Genomic DNA, 20,292 nt, shown 5'->3' with positions numbered 1-20,292 from the left:
TCTCCACCATCTGTAATAAAGGGAGTTCATTGGCTGGGAGCTCCTGATTCATCCAGCAAAGGAGCCCCCAGGGGAGGCAAGAGAAGGTCATTTCATCTGTACCCTATCTGCCAAGAGGAGACCTGGCTGGAGAGGGACAGATGTCCCTGTGTCTTAGTTTTCAGAAAAAGGTGACCACAATGGTTACTCCTGTAAGTCAATATTCCATAAAGATTACTCCCTTTAAATATCTTGCCTGTTTTTCTGTTCTTAATGCCTAGAACTGATAAACTCTTCTTCTTCTTGTTGGGGGGGGGCAGGCAAAAATTTAATGGGGGGTGGAATTAAAATAACAAAACGTTTAAAAGCACAGCCTGGAGTTTTTTTTAAGGGCCCATTGGACCCCAGCCCCTCCTCTGGCAACACTGAGAGCCCATTTCTTCCCCATGGGGACACCTTGGGTTTATCTCTCCATCTTTGCCTGGCGCCGCCATCTTTGCCTGGCGCCACCATCTTCGCCACTCCCAATAACCACATCACACTGTACCATGTGGGCAAACAGCTTGGCTGTTATTATGCCCCCAGACGGACTAACTGGAGCCCGCGTGTCAGTTGCCCCCAGGGACTGCCTGACCACCCTAAGATGCCCCAAGGGGAACATAGGCTCTGAGGCATAACGAAGAGCCCAGTCTGAGGCACCCGTTTCTTCCAAAGTCATCCCCAGTGGTCCTGGTACCAAGGCCTGCTCTGAGTTCCTGGAGTGGGGGAGGGAAGAGTTAATCCAGGTTGGGCTGTCAATCATATGGGAAGTGTCTGAGGCAGAAGCACCCTGGACATCTGCTCCACTTGGCGTTCTCTCACCCCCAGCCAGACCCACTGGAAATTTCAAAGATCTTGGTAATGATGACCTACATAATTGGAGGGAAGCCTATGGAGATAAGGTGGTGAAATTATTATAATGCAGGAGATAAGCACAGGAAATTCAGGATTCTGGGCCGTTTTATAGGGAGATTCATGGACAGGTGAAGAGAAAGAGACAGAAATCTTTGCAAGTGAATGGTAATTTCCTAAATGAAGGACCCAAGAGGTCCCCCTCCAGTGACCCAAAAGGGGTTTCCAACATACAAATTAGCTGACTCCATCCTGCCAGCCCAAGCAGGACTATTTAAGGGGCGAGCTGGGCCAAAAGTGCAGTTTGCTTCTGTGCCCCAAGCAAGGCCTGCCTTGCCGCTGCTCTGCCGGTCCTTGCCCACAGCCAGCCATGAGCCGCCAGTTGACTCTCTATCCTGGTGCGGAGCGCCTGGGCTTCAGTGGCTGCTCTGCTGTCATTTCGGGCCGCTTCAGCAGCAGCCACGCCTCAGTCCGGGCAGGGATCAAGGGTACTGCTTTCGGCAGTAGGAGCTTGTTCTGCATGGGGGGCGGCCGGCGGCTGTCATTGAGCTCGGCGGGGCGGAGCGGTGGCTTTGCGCTGGGCCACGGAGGGGCGAGTGGTGGGCGTCCCGGGGGCTTCGTGGGCACCATCTTTGGCAGCGCAGGACTGGGGCCCACGTGCCCATCCGTGTGCCCGCCCGGCGGCATCCCCCAGGTCGTGGTCAACAAGAGCCTCCTGGCCCCGCTCAACGTGGAGCTGGACCCGGAGATCCAGAAGGTGCGCGCGCAGGAGCGGGAGCAGATCAAGGCTCTGAATAACAAGTTCGCCTCCTTCATCGACAAGGTGGGTCCCTGCATTGCACTGGTGCACAAGGTGCAGCGCATTCTCGATCTGCTGCTGATGAGTGAGAACTGGGGCAAGCTTCCTCCTTTCTGTCATCTGTCAAAGGGGTCCAATAATATGTTTTACCCCAGCGAGGAGTTGCTGGGACCATGGTTTCAGTGTGCTTAGGACAGTACCTGGCACACTCACCCAGTGAAGCAGAACCTCATTCTTCCATGTGGGACAAGACACCTGTAGTGTGAGTCCTTTGAGGGCTTCCGATGTTAGAGAAGAGGATGAGGACCCACATCCGGAACAGGGGCAAGAGGGGGATGAAGGCCAGGGAATGTCATAAGGCACAGAAGTAAAGGGAGGGAGGGCAGATTTCCAGAAGAGGAGAGAGAGAAAAGGGCCAGAAAATTCAAATCAGGTTTAGGGACATTTGCAGGGAAGGCATACCAAAATGTTCAGCAATGGGATAACATGGAAAGTGTCTTTGTTGGGGGTCAGAGGCAGGGACCCCAGGGAATGGGAAAGAGACAAGAAGTGGGTTTCTCTCACTTGGACTCTTGTAAGAGATCTTGACAGTGAGGATGTTGGGGGACATAATAACAACAGTTGGCTGTAGTTGGAGAGCTTCTCTCCAGGTGCCACCAAGCCCTGTTAGTCTGACAACTCACTTATGAAATAAACACACAGACATTTATATTATTTAAACTGCTTGGCCATTAGCTCAGGCCTACCATTGTCTAGCTCTTACTCTTATATTTAGCCCATTTCTATTAATCTATACTTTGCCACATGGCTCGTGGCTTACCAGTACCTTATCTCTTTCTTGTCATGGCGGCAGCTGGTGGTGTCTCCCCGCCCCAGCCTTCCACCTCCCAGAATTCTCTTCTCTCTTGTCCCACCTATACTTCCTGCCTGGCCACTGGCCAATCAGAATTTTATTTACACAGAGCGATATCCACAGCAGCTGGCATTGATGGGGAGATTACTGTATTCCTGGGTTACCCCATCAACTCCTATCAGCTCGAGACCTCTGCTTCTGTTCTGGCTTTTATGTGAAGGAGCCAAGGCCTGGAATGATGATGAATAAGCCATGCTGGTGGAGCAATGTGTTTTTCTCCTCCCAGATCTTTACTCCAGCATGTTTCCTTCTGTCCCTAAGTCCAGAGACAGGTAGGAGGGAAAGGCTGGTGAGCAGCAGAGGAAATAGGAGGAATCCTGAACTATGTGAGAACAGGCGTTGAACAAACTGAAAGACCAACAAATTGCATCCAAGCTCTAAGGGAAAAGGGAGCATTGTCCTTCCAGAATGCCCAGTTTCTCCCCCCCCCCCAATTCTCAGCATCTTTAGCAAGAGAAACTGACCCATTCATGTGGCCACTCACCAGGCAGATGATACCATTGTTCAAGCTTGGCTCTTGCATTCTGGTAGAGGGTGTCTTTTCTTGAACTTTCAGATCCCACACGCCCCTGGCTGAAGGTGCCCTCAGATAAACCTTCAATTCCTCTGTCCCACTCTCAAAAGGCAATAGCATCGGGGAACTGTGGGCCATGATCGCCTTTGGGTTCCAGGTGCGCTTCCTGGAGCAGCAGAACCAGGTGCTGCAGACCAAGTGGGACCTGCTGCAGCAGCTGGACCTGAACAACTCCAAGAGGAGCCTGGAGCCCGTTCACGAGAGCTATATCAGCAATCTGCAGAAGCAGCTGGAGATGCTGTCTGGGGACAGGGTGAGGCTGGACTCGGAGCTGAGGAACATGCGGGAAGTGGTGGAGGACTGCAAGAAGAGGTGAGTGGGAGGCAGAGAGGGCGTCCCCGGGAAGTGGGTGCAGAGGGCTTCCTGTCAGGCTAGCGCTAGCTTTAGCATCTTTGTTGAGACCATGGGTGTTTCTTTCATATCCTACAGGAAGAGACACCTGGATAGAAGGGGGTTGGGAAGATGGTAGGTCTACCCAGAATGCACCTCTGCGTTTCCCAGGAAATCTGTTCCATTTCTAGCTCTGGCAATGGGAGATGAGGGCAACGAGCACTGGCTGAAACTCATTTGTTTAGCCTGAATGGCTTCCCTTAAGTAAGGTTTTCTGTGGTAGTTGCCCCAAAACACAGACACCCCACCAACCCTTGGGAAAAATTTAAAACTAAGCAAAATGAAATTTAAACCTTGGTTCATCTTGAGTGTACATATCCAGTGGAATTGGATCTTTAAAGAAAATATGGAGAGATTAGAGGGTCATGAACCTGGTGTTTGGAAAGTTGGCTTCTAGCTGCCAGGTCTGTAGGGACAGGGGCCAGCTGTCACAATTCCAAGGGGCGGAGATGTCAGTGCTGACGTATTTCTCCTGTTCCACATCCAAAAGGCCTGGCCACCCTATTCTGCCATCCCCTCAGTCAGAAGCCTGGCCTGAGCTCTGCAAAGAGATCCTAACAGAGTTGGCGATTGCCTTGACGGCAGAGAGACTATGGGCACAGGCTTACAGAAATGTTTTCAAATGGTCTCAGTGAGAACAGGATAACTGAGATCAATGGAATTGGATGGGGCTGGGTCTCAGGTGGAGAGCTGAGCAGGGTCCGCAGAAGAGGATCAGAGGACACAGTGCAGAGAGAGGAGGTGCTGACTCTGGGCCTTCCGTGGGGTAAAGATCTGGAGTTCCTGAACTGCTTCTCACTGGGTGGCTTTTTAGGTAGGCCTCTCAGCCCTCTGTGAACTACGGCGTTATTGCAGTACCTGTAACATCAAACACTGATGACTAGCTCAACACCTGAAAGAGCTTCTGAGAGAATGGCTGACAGCAGGGTACCAACAGCTCTTAAAGCTCCAAGTTCAGCACTGGGCATGTATCATCTGTCGGATGCCCAGAGTTCTGAATGTTAGTTTCAGCTTCACTGTTGGAGACCTTTGTGACCTTGGCCAAGCACATTGATTTTCTCCCCTCACATACAAAATCAGGACAACAGAATAGACCCCATAAAATAACAGAATGGATTTTATTAGAATGGTTGTAGAACTGGGTGTGGTGGCACACGCCGTTAGTCCCAGCACTGGGGAAGCAGAGCCAGGAGGATCTCTGTGAGTTTGAGCCCAGACTGGTCTACACAGTGAGTTCAAGGACAGCTAGGACTACATAGAGAGACCCTGTCTCAAAAAACAAAATCAAAAACAACAGAAACAAATAAACAAAAAAAGAAAGGAAAATAAAAAAGAGTTGCTATGGGAAACAAATGAGATGATGAAACATTTAGCATGTCCTTTGGCACGCAGCAATGAGAAAAACAAATATTATCCACATTTGCTATAGTTGTTTAAAATCATTACCTGTAAACAGGTGAATGTGTATGTTGAATGTGCGGTTTCTAGAAGTAAATAATGCGAATCCATTTGTAACTATGGCCATTGCTTCTGACAGTCATCTTGATCAAATGTTTCCTATGTATCTTACGAAATAGAAAGATACAAAATACAAAAATCTAATCAGTCTGGCAGGTAACACATGCTTTAATTTTTATCTCCAGGCAGCAGATGTCATTAAATATTTATAAGATGAGATGGAGACCAGAATGAGGAGGAATATTTGTCATATAATGCCATCTCAAGGCTTTCAGTTACCTGCTGAGTAACTAGGATGAATAGCATGAACTGTTTCTTTGCGTTTATCCAATGTCATTAGGAAAACAGGGCAACCTCAGAAAAACATCTCAGGCATATTTATTTTGTTTGCTTGTTTAGTTGTATTGAGGATTGAACCAAGTGCCCCCTACATGTCAGGCAAGTGCTCTATTCCTGGGCTAAGCCCCAGCCCCGTTACATCTTGATTACTCACCTTCCTAACTCACATTGATTTTGCTTCATTCATACTTTCTGGGTGGAGGAGCTGCCCTTGATGTACCTTAAGGATGCCTGAAGAACTGTAAAGTGTTACTTGTATTTAAGCATGTACAAGGAGCTATTTTCTAGCATTAGATCTGCTCCTTTTAATGCAGTAGAATATGTATAACAACATTTTACCATTTGGGGCCTTTTAAATAAAAATGTCATAACACTACTTTCTCAATATACAATATATCTGCATGAAAAACATCCTGCACTCATTCAAATACTGTTCCTAAGACCTTGCTTTAGCTGGAAGTCTGAAACCGGTATAACGTAGTTTCAAAGTGAGAGTCCTACTTCTGCTTGGTGGACTGGGCATTACATCACAGTGGGGGTGTGTGAACCTTTCTCCTGTAACATGGAGGAGGCCACTTGTGAAGGGGAATTACAGTGGATCCGCATGTCCCCAACCCAGTGCTGTCTCAGGCAGATCATGTCAGGGCAGACTATGGACTAAAGAGCTAGGGGGAAAAACCCTCTTTGAAGCAGTGTTTCATCTCGGGGAAGGCTATTGGCCTGGGGTAAATAAACACTGTAGCCATGCAGAGGCGGCTGCTTACCACACGGTGGAAGTTTGCAGCTGAACTGTTCCAGTGGCGGTGCTGTGTTCTCTAACAGGTACGAGGTGGAGATTAACAGACGTACTGCTGCTGAGAATGAGTTCGTGGTGCTGAAGAAGGTAAGGGTGGGGCACAGTTGGGGTAGGAAGGAAGTTAGAGCCTTTCCAACCATCTGTCATGGTGATGTGCACAGGGCAAGGGCAGGGACACTTTGGGCAACTCAGTTCCTAGGGACTCTTAACTTCTCAGCTCCTTTGCTAAGGGGAGGCCCTTGGGTGCTTGCTGTCTCTGGAACCTGCAAACTTAGCACCCAGCTTAAATCCTGTGCATTCTGCTGCATTTCTGCTGTGGCCATTGCACCCACACTAGTGAGTTTCTGCTTAGGGACTGGGCCATGCTCGAAGCATGAGGTGGAGGGGATGAAGAGTTAAAGAACCTCCACTCCAAATGTCGAGGGGGCAGGAGGGCAGGGTGGGCAGGTCAGGGAGGGCAGCCTGACCATCACGTGTGTCCCCCAGGATGTGGACGCTGCTTACATGAACAAGGTGGAGCTCCAGGCCAAGGTGGACTCCTTGACAAACGACCTCAAGTTCTTCAAGGTCCTCTATGAAGGGGTAAGGACTTCCCCCGCCTCACTCAGGGAGCTGTTGCTAGTGTTGGCAGGGAAAAGCCTTTTTGCCCCAGTGCAGCTGACATTCACTGAGACCATACTGAGGGCTGGCACAGAGCCAGATTTAGCTTGGAGGAGACCATGATGGCTACCATCACAGTCTCTGTCCTCCAGGCGTGGCAGGATAAAGAGCATGTGAAGGAACTTTGGGGGAGCAGAGGAAGGCATGTGAACCATGCCTGGGCCTTCAGGGAATTTCTCTGGAGAGAGGAGGTCTGGGAAGGGAAAAGTGGCAGGTGACTCCCTTGAGGCCTTCTAGTGCCATCTGGAGTTTTGACATGATTAGCATTGCTGGCTTTGAAGAAGGGTAGGGGAGACCCAAGTATATGTGGAGAGCAAGCAAGGTGCTAATCCTATGGGACTGAAGTTCAAGGTAGCTAGTCTCACTCCCAGCTGAGGAGGGGTAAAGATTTGGCCGGGATGGGTCAGGAGAAGTGCTGTCCTCACGGAGAGCTCCCTAACATGCCCTCATTGGCCACCAGGAGATTGCTCAGATGCAGTCTCACATCAGCGATACGTCCGTCATCCTGTCCATGGACAATAACCGGCAGCTGGACCTGGACAGCATCCTCACTGAGGTTCGAGCCCAGTATGAGGAGATCGCTGTGAAGAGCAAGACAGAGACGGAGAACATGTACCAGTGTAAGGTGCGCCTGGTGCACATTGTGCAGAGAGCCCTGAGCACAGCCATTGTGCTCTTAGTGTGCACGTGTGTATGTGCCAGTGAGTGTACACATGCATGTGTGGGCCTGGATGTACATGTGGCCTTAGTTGAGATCCCTTTTGTTTTGGAATTGGGCCTCATAGACCGGTGCCTCTCTGTGGTCCGGGAGGTCGGTCAGTCAGTCTTACCATATCCTAGGGACAAATACAGGGTTAGCCCTTCCCTCACTGTGGCCCTGGGTGACAGATGAGGCCAACTGCAACCCTCCTAAGTCTGTGAGTGATCCACACGCCTCAGCTTTTCTTCTTGCTTCCAACTTTGGTGAAACAAGGACAGAAAACAAACTCAAGCAAGAGATCATGTTTGAGAACTCAAGGGCCCTGCTGAACTAGAGGGGGACCTCGCTCCACAGAGGAAGGAGCTGCTGCGTTCCAGTTCCCGCCACTTTCCCTCCCTCCTTGGCTGGTGCTTATGCTGCCCCAGCAAGGAGACCACAGACACCGAGCACCCCTCTCTGTGATGAGGAGCACTCCCCTCCATGCTGAGCACCCACCCCATGCTGAGGAGCCCTCCCCTTGTGCGAGCACCCCACCCTATGCTGAATACCCCACCCCATGCTAAGGAGCCCCCTCCTTGTGCTGAGCACCCCACCCCATGCTGAGGAGCCCCCTCCTTGTGCTGAGCACTACACCCCATGCTGAGGAGCCCCCCCTTGTGCTGAGCACCCACCCCATGCTGAGGAGCCCCCCCTTGTGCTGAGCACCCTACCCTATGCTGAGCACCCACCCCATGCTGAGGAGCCCCCCCTTGTGCTGAGCACCCCACCCATGCAGAGGAGCCTCCCCTTGTGCTGAGCACCCACCCCATGCTGAGGAGCCCTCCCACCTTGTGCTGAGCACCCCACCCCATGCTGAGGAGCCCCCTCCTTGTGCTGAGCACCTCACCCCCTGCTGAGTGCTCCTAAGTTGGTAAGTCCTTAACCACCTTGCACTCCTCCCTTCTGTTCCAACCTCAGATCCAGGAGCTGCAGGCCACAGTAGGTCAGCATGGGGATGACCTCAAACTCACCAAGGCCGAGATCACAGATATCAACAGGCTGATCCAGAGGATCCACTCAGAGATAGGGAATGTGAAGAAACAGGTGGGTTCTATGCAGTGAGGCAGCGCATGGGTTTATTCAGCACCAGTCTTGGAGAGATTGGTCATCAGGTGGGATGGACTGGGTTGTGTGGAGGGGTAGAGCATTCTGCATGCAGAGCACATGCTGTAAGTGCTGTGGGGTCCAGTGGGACTAGAGTCGAGTGAGGACCCAAGGGAAGTTTTATGAGGAGATAAGATCCCCGCAGGATGAAGGGCAGAGGGAGAGGGGAAGTCAACGAACGAGGTGTTGCCTCTAGTACAGGGAAGGGCCTGTCTACCTGCAGCGACAGGCAAGGAGCAGAGAACACCATCAGGCAGGAGATGGTGATCACCTTCTAAGCCAGGGAGTGGCTGTGGTGGGTCAAGGATACCACTCACTCTTAGGTTTCAGCGTTGTTGGAGGAAGTGGAACCTGTGGTCAGCTTTAGGGCTGTCTGCCCTAGCCTTAGCCCAGAGCGCTGCATGGCTGTGTGTGGCCTTCCTCATGGTGTTGTAAGGTGGAAATTGATCCCAGCATCCTCCTCAATGGGAACATTTCATGGAAAACTCACTGGTGCCATACCTGTGATTCTGAAGCCACCAGTTTGTGGTGTATGAAAGCCAGTGCAAGCATTTGAGAGCCTCAACCACTCAAGCAGATCAAATGTCCCCCCCCCCCCGTTTCTTGTCCTTTTTATCCTCCACCTCTTCACTCTGCACACACACACACACACACACACACACACACACACACACACACACACACACACCCCTCCTGTGTTCATTTGGTTTATGATGCCAGGATTAAATAAGAACTTATGGATGTTTTGGTTTATTTAAGACTGATAGACGTGCATGAAAAAAATGCAATATTCAAGGTATTTTCAGTAATAGCCTGTCTCCAACTGATACAATGCTGTATGCTCACAGTTGGGCAAGGATCCCAGAGCCATCCAAGTTCCAAGTCCTGCGACAAAGCTTCAGGATCAGTGAGGATGTGGGACCATTATTCTTATGTCACACTTTTAGATCAGAATGCCACTGTGTTTTGGCTGTCAGGGAAGATGTCTCTGGGAAATGTGGGGGATCCCTTGTGAAATTCATTTCATGTTGTATCCTCTGAGACTCCTAGCCAAGGGGCATCTCTCCCCTTCTACCAAGGAAGAAGCTCACTGCACCACATCTGAGTCTCTTGGTGTTTGTGGTGTTTAAAAGAATGTTCAAATCTCACATCCTTCCAACTCAGACTATTCTTAACACTCAAGATTTTGGCATTCCCAAGTTTACCCTGTGACACTTGGTCAGTGAAAGAGCAGAGGACAGTTTGACCAAATTTGTGTCACCCTTCTGCATGACCAGTCCTCCTGGTCCTGAGGATGAGCCATAATTTCCAATGGTCAGGCAGGTTGGACCTGGGAGTCTCCTCCCAGGCTATGAGGCACTCATCCAAAATTCTGGGGATGTTGGAAGATTGGAGGGGGGGGGGGCTGCTTATCAGAGGAGGTGACAGCTGAGGAAAATATCTAGAAATCCATTTTGAGTTAGGGCCAGCTGTTGCTTTTTTACTGGAGTCAGGGAAAAGATAAACTCACAACTCCAGTGGGATTGGTCCATTCCAAAGCATTTGTTACCAGTCAGCATCAGGAAAGGAGGGTTGGGCAGGACTTCAGACCCAAAGTGCTGAATCTGTCTGTCCCTCAGTGCTCCAACCTGGAGACGGCCATTGCTGATGCTGAACAGAGAGGTGACTGTGCCCTCAAAGATGCCCGAGCCAAGCTGGACCAGCTGGAGGGTGCCTTGCAGCAGGCCAAGGAGGAGCTGGCTCGGATGATGCGGGAACACCAGGAGCTCATGAATGTCAAGTTGGCCCTGGACATGGAGATAGCCACCTACCGCAAGCTGCTGGAGAGCGAGGAGAGCAGGTGGGAGCAGCTGTCATCTGGGGAAGTTTCCTCTCTGCTTTGACAGGAAGACCAGAGACAACTAGGCTCTGTGCAGGTCCTACAGAAGTGAGACCACACAACAAATGTGCTTGCCTTGTGGTAGGGAAGATACAAATGAGACAGTAACAAGGATCGACTTGTAAAATTCCTAAAAGGCAGTGGGAGAGTGAGTATCAATGTCGCCACTCTTAGGGAGTGTCCCCTGACTCTTCAAGGTTCTTGGATGGCAGAGAGGCAAGAACTCCCAGAGATATCCGAGTTCAAAGTCACTGTGGCAAAGCTTGAGGCTTTTTTTTTCTTTTCTTTTCTTTTTTTTATTATCAGTTGGATACAGTACATATTCTTATCCTAATAATGAAATGTTTCACTGAGGCTTGCCCAGTGATTGAGTAAAACCAAAACTTATTAAAAGCCACAGTCATCCCAGAGTCCCCCCTGCTATATAGCCTCTCTGGTTCTGTGGGTTGCAGTCTGATTGTTCTTTGCTTTATATCTAGTATTCACTTATGAGTGAGTACATACTATGTTTGTCCTTCTGGGTTTCCTCACTCAGGATGATATTTTCTAGTTCCATCCATTTTCCTGCAAATTTCATGCTGTCATTGTTTTCTCTTCTGTGTAGTACTCCATTGTGTATATGTACCACATTTTCTTAATCCATTCTTCAGTTGAGGGGCATCTAGGTTGTTTTCAGGTTCTGGCTATTATGAATAATGCTGCTATGAACCTAGTTGAGCCTGTATCTTTATGGTATGATTGAGCATTCCTTGAGTATATGCCCAAGGGTGGTATGACTGGGTCTTGAGGAAGATTGATTACCAATTTTCTGAGAAACCGCCATACTGACTTCCACAGTGGTTGTACAAGTTTGCATTCCCACCAACAATGGAGGAGTGTTCCATTTGTTCTGGTATCCTCTCCAACATAGACTGTTATTAGTGTTTTTGATCATAGCCATTCTGACAGGTGTAAGATGGTATCTCAGAGTTGTTTTGATTTGCATTTCTCTGATGACTAAGGATGTTGAACATTTCCTTAAATGTCTTTCAGCCATTTGAGATTCTTCTTTTGAGAATTCTCTGTTTAGCTCTTTAGCCCATTTTTAATTGGATTGTTCAGTATTTTGATGTCTAGTTTTTTTGAGTTCTTTATATACTTTGGAGATCAGTCCTCTGTCAGATGTGGGGTTGGTGAAGGTCTTTTCCCATTCTGTAGGCTGTCTTTTTGTCTTGTTGACCATGTCTTTTGTCCTATAAAAGCTTCTCAGTGTCAAGGTCCCATTGATTGACTGTTTCTCTCAGTGTCTGTGCTAACTGGTGTTATATTTAGGAAGTGATCTTCTGTGCCAATGTGTTCAATACTACTTCCTACTTTCTCTGCTATTAAGTTTAGTGTAACAGGATTTTTGTTGAGGTCTTTGGTCCACTTGGACTTGAGTTTTGTGCATGGTGACAGATATGGATCTATTTGCAATCTTCTGCATGTTGACATCCAGTTATGCTAGCACCATTTGTTAAAGATACTTTCTTTTTCCATCATATAGTTTTGGCTTCCTTGTCAAAAACCAGGTGTTCATATGTGTGTGGATTAATGTCAGGGTCTTCAATTCGATTCCATTGGTCTGTATGTCGGTTTTTATGCCAGTACCAAGGTATTTTTATTTACTGTAGCTCTATAGTAGAGCTTGAGGTCAGGGATAGTGATGCCTCCAGAGGTTGCTTTATTACAAGGATTCTTTTAGCTATCCTGGGTTTTTTGTTTTTTCCATATGAAGTTGAGTATTGTTCTTTCCAAGTCTGTGAAGAATTGTGTTGGTATTTTGATGGGATTGCATTGAATCTGTAGATTGCTTTTGGTAAGATTGCCATTTTTACTATGTTAGTCCTGCCTATCCATGAGCATGGGAGATACTTTCACTTTCTGATATCTTCAATTTCTTTCTTTAGAGACTTAAAATTCTTATCAAACAGGTCCTTCACTTGTTTAGTTAGTGTTATCCCAAAGTATTTCATATTATTTGTGGCTATTGTAAAGGGTGATGTTTCTCTGACTTCTTTATCATCGCTTTTATCATTTGTGTATAGGAGGGTTACTGATTTTTTTGAGTTGATCTTGTATCCTGCCACTTTACTGAAGGAGTTTATCAGCTGTAGGAGTTCCCTGATAGAATTTTTGGGGTCACTTATGTATACTATCATATCATCTGCAAATAGTGAAAGTTTGACTTCTTCCTTTCCAGTTTGTGGGATCTTTCTTTTTATTGTCACACTGGAGAGTAACAGTGGAGAGTGGCTCCTTCCTTACAGCAGAGTTCTCCTTGGAGGTGGCTTGGGAATGGGAAGACATGAGTCTGGGTTGGGGCTGGGGCTTGCTAACGGGAGAGAATCTTGGAGGTGATTCTGTGAGTAGATGGCATGATGGTTTATGGTGGATTGACTTGTTTGTTTTCTCTCTACAGGATGGGTGGTGAATACCCAAATTTAGTGAACATTTGTAAGTACCTGCATGTCTTGGTCTATCCTTGGTTACCTTCTCAGGGGTCTAGGTAGGTCTGATTCCATGGCACAAAGGAGAAATTGGAATCACAGGGCGAGTGGGAGTGAGGATGGGGTTAAGGACAGAAAGAGGGGTCTGGCTTCAATGACGAGAGAAGCGATGGCTGGAGAATGATAGAATGTTGAAATATGAAAGAAAAGCACCCCGTGATTCCCAGCAGGGCATGTTCCAGCAGCATGCTGCAAATGGTGCTTGATGGTACCACTTTTCCTACTGAGGCCAGAACGGCATGACCGCCCCCTTCACATACTTCTCTTTTAAGAGTTTGAAGTCCTACACTGGTCTGTAGATCCAGACCACTTGCAAAAAAGGTTGAATATTTGGTGTTAAGTACAGGTAAAACAAAGCCACGGATATGATGGGTGCCACAAACATATCTTGAGAGAGAGAGAGAGGAGAGAGAGAGAGGGAGAGAGAGAGAGAGAGAGAGAGAGAGAGAGAGAGAGAGAGGGAGAGAGAGCTAAGGGAGTTGGCCATGGTGCCCTTGAAGGGCTCTGAACAGGATGTAGACTAACTGTGGCTGGGGTCTTCTCTCATCCTTTCCAGCCGTCGTTAGCAGTACCAGTGCAGGCCCAGGAGGTGCTGGCTTCAGTGTGGACTTAGGTTCCTTGAGCAGTTACAGCTACAGGCCTCTGGCCCTGGAGGTCAAGACCAAAGGCAGCTGTGGCAGCGAGCTCAAGGATCCCCCAGCCAAAGCCTCAGGCAGCAGCTGTGCCACCAAAAAGGCGTCCAGATGACGGACAGGCGGCAGTGCCGTGGGCAGAAGGCTGGGGGCCGCATTCTCCTCCTGCTCTTTTCCTTGGGTCCCTTTCCAAGTCGGAAGTGTATTCTCTACCACTGAAATCCCAACCTGTTCTCCCAGCCCTGTTTTCCTCAGTGCAGAGAACTGTCTGGTGCAGGAAGGTCAGTCACGGGCTCTCTCAGTGACCTCTCTCCCACTCACTTTTTCTGGGTGACTGCCCCACACGCAGAGATAAAGCACAGACCCAAGAGGTTTCCCTGTAGCCAACAGCAAGCCTCTCTGTTCCGTGTCGTCTCCAGCCTTCACTGTCAAGGGGCCTTTCCTCTTTATCCCCTGACGAGGATTCTACCTAGTTCTCTGCTTCTCCTGCAATAAATGATTGACTGATGATATCATCCTAGTTTGTTTTATGTTGCTACCACGGAATCCTTGAGATTGGGTACTATGGTTTGAACTGGAAATGTCACCCCCTAAGCTCATGCTGTGCACAGCTGATCCTGTTAAACAGCTGAGATTTGTCACTCATGTGGCTGCAGGGCGGGCTCAATGTTTCCCATGTGGTCACATATGAGATGTGTGATGTCCCCTCCTGTGGAGATGTAGGACCCTCAGAGGTTGGAGCTTTAGCGAGGTTTGACACTCAGCATCTCTGACACCCTGAGATCTCCTTTGCTTTGCCTAGAGTTGTCACAGTGGCCCTTCCCCCACCCCCACCCTCCTATGGCCCCCCTTTCCTGTTCTAGCACAAGCAGGAAGCCTGTGCACATGGGAGCTTCTGGCTGCACATGCTCCCATTGTGTGTACAAAACTGTGGTGGCTTCCATAACAAGTATTGAGTGAGCCATTGTCTAGGCACTGGGAATACCAAAACAAATGGAGTAAGCAGAGACCTGTGGGGCTCAAGTCTACTGGGGACAGGGAAACCCAGACACCAACAAGGCAGCGTGTAACATGTCATCATGGCGTAGGAAGATGAGTAATTTCGGCGATCTCCATAAGCCTGTGTGCTCCTGCAAGAACGCTTGTTTCTCAGGTGGCCAACCAACTGATTTGAACACAGTTCTCACTGGCAGGCCTGTCTTTCAAGAATGAGCCTTGTTGAAGGGTAGCATTCAGGGTGCCTATGACTGGTCTCCTCCTGTGTGTCTCACCCTTCCTTGACCATTAGTCTATCACTTAGCAAGCCAGGCTCTTCACACCCAGGGGACATTGTCTATTTCCCGTTTATCGGAAGCGGGCTCATCCTTTGCAGCCATGCTGAAATTCCATCCCCTCCCACGGGCCTGTGATGCTCCGTTTCTCCAGGAGAACCCATCAAGCTGCCTAGCCTGAAAAGAGAAGCAACATTGTAGCTGCTGTCCCGACAGTCCCCAGCCCCCCACTCTTCAGGTGAGCAAGCTGGAGCGCAGAGGAGTGAGTGAGTGATCTGCTCACAGCACTGGGGAGCAGCAGGGCCTAGACAGGCATCTGTACAGCTGTGGCACCCCCTTAACCTATCTGCAGTTTATACTTGTCCCTCCTCCACCCTTCATTACCCCCTTGCTCCATGGGCCCTTAAGTGTGGCTCAACTCTGGGTACATTTTCTGCAGGAATGCCCTACTCATATATTCCTCAATATAATGCAGAAGTCTCAATGCCTTGGCACACAAATGATGAAACACCTGGGTTAATAAGTTTGTGTTTCTTACATATCCACAGCTTACATTTTTTTATTATTATTATTATTATTATTATTATTATTATTATTATTAAAACTAGGGCTTTTTGGTATCATCAAATGCTAAACTGCTCCTTGGGGAAGAGGCAAAGTAAAGACTTTCAGGCTAATGGTCCTTTTAGACCTAGCGTTCTGGCTTTGAATTTTGGTCCTTTTGATCACCAGTTGTGGTCCAGTGCAAAATTGTGCCCTTGCAAAATGGGCTGAACCTTAGCTAGCCTTTTGCTTTCTCTATGCCAATAACTCATCTCAGCCCTGCTGGAGCATTTTCTACCTGTCAGCATGGTTAATTCTCCTGAAAACCGATGTGTTGTTGCTAATGATGAAAATGCTGTCGTCACACTGTTCATTTGCTCTGGGGGTATTGGGATTCAGGAAAGGGAGGTTAGCTAGCTCGCCAGGAACCACATAGCAGGGAGGAGCATAGGTGGGCATCGAAGCTCAGTGAGGGTCTGGAGTCTGCGCTCCCCGAGTCCCGCCACAGCCTCACTTGTCAGAGAACTCGCCATGGAGGACACCTCACTGTGGTAACGATTGCAGCTGCACGTTGTGTAATGAAGACACACTTTAGAGAAAAGCCTTGCTAGGTGATGACATCACTGTGCCAACATCGGAGTGTGCTTACACCCACCTGGACAGTACAGTTCAATCCTTACTATGTGGCCAGTTGACACCACAGAAATGTGCTAGACGAAAGTTGTACACAGCTGCTCCTGGGGTACCACAGTGAATAAGCAGAAAGCATATACTCTAAGATTCAACATAGTGTAGCAATGCAGAAACCAGTAACATCTGCTGTCTTGTCAAGTATCACTACTGCTCACAGGTGTGTGGGCTGCAGCTTTTTACACCTGGCCGTGCTGTAGATGTGTGTACTACAGCCTCACTAGGAACACTCAGTGTGCTGTAGATATGTACTACAGCCTCACTATGAACACTTAGCGTGCTGTAGATGTGACTACAGCCTCACTAGGAACACTTGGGTCCCACCCTGCTTTGATAGCTGGAGCATCATCAAGTGACAGGAATTTTTCAGTCTATGAGACCTGGTCATACAGATTGCTGTTGGCTGACCTGAACGTGCAATGTGTCGTTGCAGGATATGGTTGGTTGATAACTTCGTTTATAAAGAGTCTTGCTGAATCTTGTATGGAATACCCTATGTAGCTGGCCTTTGACTTGCCATGGTCCTCCGGTCTCTGCCCTCAGAATGCTAGGATTCCAGGTATAAGGCACCATATCCTGTCCACGAGGCTATATTTAATTGAATTTGTGGGTCTCTGTAAGATGTGTATTGGTTGGTTCAGGCCCCAGGAGCCCAGCAGCGGCAGGACCTGATGAAGCTGGAATGTGAAACACTGAATCTGTCTCCTGAAGTGCATTCATTCCTGCCCAGCAAGAAGGTGCAAATCCTTCTGGTACCTCTAATCTGTGCACATACTGCCCTCTGCCAGCAGCTCCTGGTACTGCACCTACTGTGGACCTGAGAAAAGACTCCAGCGAAGCTGGGGGATAATCCTGGATCAGCGCAGGGCCTCTCTGGAGGAGGTGCTGCTTGGCTCCCTGGCATGCCTGGACTGATCCCAAACTCTGAGCTGCTGGGGCCCTGTCTTATGTCTCCCCTCCTCCTCCCTCCCTCTCCGATCATGGAAGGAGAAAGGAGGCAGCCCCCCTCTTCCCGAACCTCCTCACTTTTAGCAGCTAGCTAAACCTTGGGGTCATGTCAGAGGTCCTGGGAGTGTGGGAGGTCTGTCACTCAGCAACACTCCCTCCTTCAAACCCCACTGACACTGCATGCAGGCCCCAGCCCTGGCTATAAGGGCAGCCTTTGAGTAACTGTCTCTCAAAGCAGATAAATCGGGTGTAGGAGTACTGACAAGGCACAGTCAGCGCACCGCAGGGCTGCACGTAGACAAACTTAGGTGGCTTCCTGGAGGGGGTGTAGAGGGCTATGAGAGGGGAGCTCTGTGAAGACTCTGCAGGTCCCCAGGAATCTATCCCTTCGACTACCCGCAGGGTGATGACTGAGTGAAGGACAATTACTTTGCACTGTCTGTCTGTCTGTCCTATTTGGCAGCTGCTTCCAGCACCACCTGAAGGTCTTTCTATCTTCTCTGCTGTGGACCTCCCTTAGGAGACCCATGGCCCGAACTCCTTCTTATGCGTCCCACCATCCATCCCCAGAGCGTGTGAGATTTTAGAGCTAGCTCTCTGGGGTCCCAGGTCCTTCCTGCTGGAACTACAGAGGAAGGTGCTGGATAAAAGCCAGCTCTGGACCTGAACTGCAGTGTCCCGGTCTGGAAGGGACCAGAGTGCCATTCAGGTGGAAGGACACACCGCAGCCATCCCGTGGTGGATTTGACTCCTGGCACTTGTTTCTTGTGCCTACTAATGACAGACACGGGCAGCTTAGCCCTGCTTTGTTTGTTTTTCTTCAATTTTACAGTGGGAACAAGGAAAAGGATTGGTGAGAGGTTGAAATGAGTTAAAACGTTCGAAGTGCTGAACCCAGTATCTAGTGCTTTGCAAGCCCCAGGCAAGGGGTAGCTCTGTTTCACCAAGGTGCGCCCGCCAGGCTAGTTTCATTCCCGCCCTGCTCCACTCCAGTCCCACTGCATTCTCCTCAGCCCCCAGGAGCTTCTTTCCCATGGCTCCTGACTCCTCCAAGCGCTGTCCCGGGCTTATTCAATGCTGCCCCTCTGCTCTCCTTCATTATTTGGAGAACTAGCCCGCTCCAGTCCTGGAGTTCACTGGTTCTTACTTCCAGTCTCCTTAGTCCCTGGTGGGTGTCATTCTCCTCTCTTAGTTCTGCTACCTCCTGACTCATTTGACAAGCCTCCTTCTGACCTGGCAGTGGGTGTCCCAACTTCCTCCCTGGGACCCCTGATCACCCGGGAAGTGGAGACTCAGTTCCCTGGTGTCTGCCTCCCCTACCACTTCTGCTGGAAGGGTGGGTAGCATCTTCCAGGCTACAGTGGGAGGAGCTGATGTCGTGGCTCCTGGCTCCAGTTGCCGGCATCTAGTGCCCTCTAAGCACTACCCCGCTCCTGTCTCTAATTCTGTGACCAGTTTCCTTCTGTGGGTGTGGGGCTCGGGTCTCTCACGGTACAGGTACAGGGGTTTCCTGAAGTCAGCAGGTGAACTGTCCCTTCAGCCCCTGACTGGTTAGATGTGTGTGTTTATGAACTCCAAGGGCTTGGTTCACCTTCTGTCGACAGCCGTGGTGTGCAGCCCCTTTTCTTCAGTTTCAGCTTCTCACTGAGCAGGCTTTTTCAGACTCCCTCTCCTTCAACACCCTTAGTTTTCCCTTGATATCCTACTTTGTGGGTTCTCACCTTGTCTTGTATTGCTGGGTGCCCGATACCCTGGCCCTACCCAGGGGTGTCTCACCAGCCCCCCTCCCTTTCCCGATTCTATCTCCAGGTCTGGCAGGCTCAATTATAATGTTGGCCCAGGGAGGGGGCTGGCCGTTCCCTCTACACGTGAGGCGTGTGCCACCACAGGCCTGGCCCACTCCTTCCGTGTCTCCCTAGGGATGAGATGGGGCAGAACTTCTCCTTCCTGTTTGGACAGGGATGGTGGGAGATAGAGAGCATGTCATTAGTGATGACTTGGCTTAATTACAGCCCACAGCAGAACTGGGCTTGTTTACTCTGCAAATGGGCAGAGGAAGAGGCAGATCAGGCATCAGACTTCCCAGGCATGATCAAAAGATCAAGGCGTTCTCTCTCCCAGCCCTTTTGTTCATCTTTGAAAAAGAATCACGCCATAGCTTCTCTGTGAAGGCCAGAGTCAGAAAGGATCTTACACATCTCCCAGAGTGGCCGAGGGTGGAGGGATGGTGGAACAAAGAGACAGATGAACCACTCACTGAATGCCCCCCACCCCCACCCACCCCGTGGTATTTTGGAACAAGTGAGGGGAAGAAATTCACCTTTCTCAGAGCAAGACTACACTTGCCTGGACATACCTGAGAGCATGTGAGCTTGGAGGAAAATGCCTGTGATGACTGGGCAGGTGGTGGGTGGGGTTGCACAGGCCTCAGAGAGCTTAAGAAGAGAAGAGAAGGGGGAGGGGGGCTGAGAGCACTTGGTCTATAATAGAGACCAAGGGTCTGCCAAGGCTTTGGGTGCAGGGCATAAGTGAGAACGGAGAATTGAAATAGAAGGACCTTAGTGAGACCCAGGGCAGGATTTGCTGGAGCTAAAGGATATTCAGACTGGGAAAAATAAAAACAAGTCCATAGAAGCTGGGTGGGGCCAAGGTTCCTGAGCCAGAGCTCCAAGCTTGGGTTCGAATTCTGTTACAGTCACCATGCTGAGTGACATCTAAGTCAGGTGGTCACCATGGTCATGTGAGTGCAAAACATATCGTACAGTATGCCCCTACTTACAAAACAGTACACCAAGGAAGCGTAGCTGTGACCTGAAACCTCGTGGCCACTCCTTTCTCACAGAGGTCTCAGAACTTTCTACAGTACCCTTGGGGGAAGCATGGAAAAGACACCTTTCTACACACTTCCTTCAGGAGTCAGGGGCTTTTTTCTGCAACAGACTGGGGATGTTCAGAGGATTAACACTGAGGACTTCCCAGGAGATTGCCCTGAAAGTCTGACGTCTGGAACAATGCCTCATGCTTAGCTCAACTAAGTCGTTTTCACTCTAGAACAGTATTGAGGCAGTTCCGGTCCCCTTGTCTGATCTGTACCCAGGGTTCTCACTATCTGTCCCCTCATCCACTCCCTCTCTGACTTACCACCTGGCTCCAGAGCCC

The 20,292-nt window shown here is 49.5% G+C and overlaps 1 protein-coding gene across 2 annotated transcripts; it reads left to right on the top strand.

The window, feature by feature from the left end:
* Positions 1-1,240: 1,240 nt before the first annotated feature.
* Positions 1,241-14,190, top strand: LOC118596820 (keratin, type II cytoskeletal 72). Of its 2 annotated transcripts, XM_036207725.1 has the most exons (9): positions 1,241-1,693; positions 3,254-3,468; positions 6,166-6,226; positions 6,626-6,721; positions 7,260-7,424; positions 8,457-8,582; positions 10,262-10,482; positions 12,962-12,996; positions 13,606-14,190. In XM_036207725.1, exons 1-9 carry the CDS (start codon positions 1,241-1,243, stop codon positions 13,794-13,796), a joined length of 1,563 nt encoding a protein of 520 aa, XP_036063618.1. In that variant the 3' UTR covers positions 13,797-14,190. The 2 variants fall into 2 exon arrangements, with proteins under 2 accessions (XP_036063618.1, XP_036063619.1); XM_036207726.1 differs by lacking the exon at positions 8,457-8,582 and having other exon boundaries at positions 13,606-13,796.
* Positions 14,191-20,292: the final 6,102 nt, after the last annotated feature.

The sequence above is a fragment of the Onychomys torridus genome, chromosome 16 (genome assembly GCF_903995425.1).
Source record: "Onychomys torridus chromosome 16, mOncTor1.1, whole genome shotgun sequence".
Lineage (NCBI taxonomy): Eukaryota > Metazoa > Chordata > Mammalia > Rodentia > Cricetidae > Onychomys > Onychomys torridus.
The sequence above is the reverse complement of the archived record's forward strand: the minus strand, read 5'-3'. Positions and strand labels throughout refer to the sequence as shown.

Excerpts from the sequence above, each read along its gene's own strand:
- LOC118596820 (XM_036207725.1), top strand. The coding sequence starts at position 1,241 with ATGAGCCGCCAGTTGACTCTCTATCCTGGTGCGGAGCGCCTGGGCTTC. Across the intron at positions 1,694-3,253 it reads TCGCCTCCTTCATCGACAAG|GTGCGCTTCCTGGAGCAGCA; the intron begins GTGGGTCCCTGC and ends TTTGGGTTCCAG. Across the intron at positions 12,997-13,605 it reads CCCAAATTTAGTGAACATTT|CCGTCGTTAGCAGTACCAGT; the intron begins GTAAGTACCTGC and ends CATCCTTTCCAG.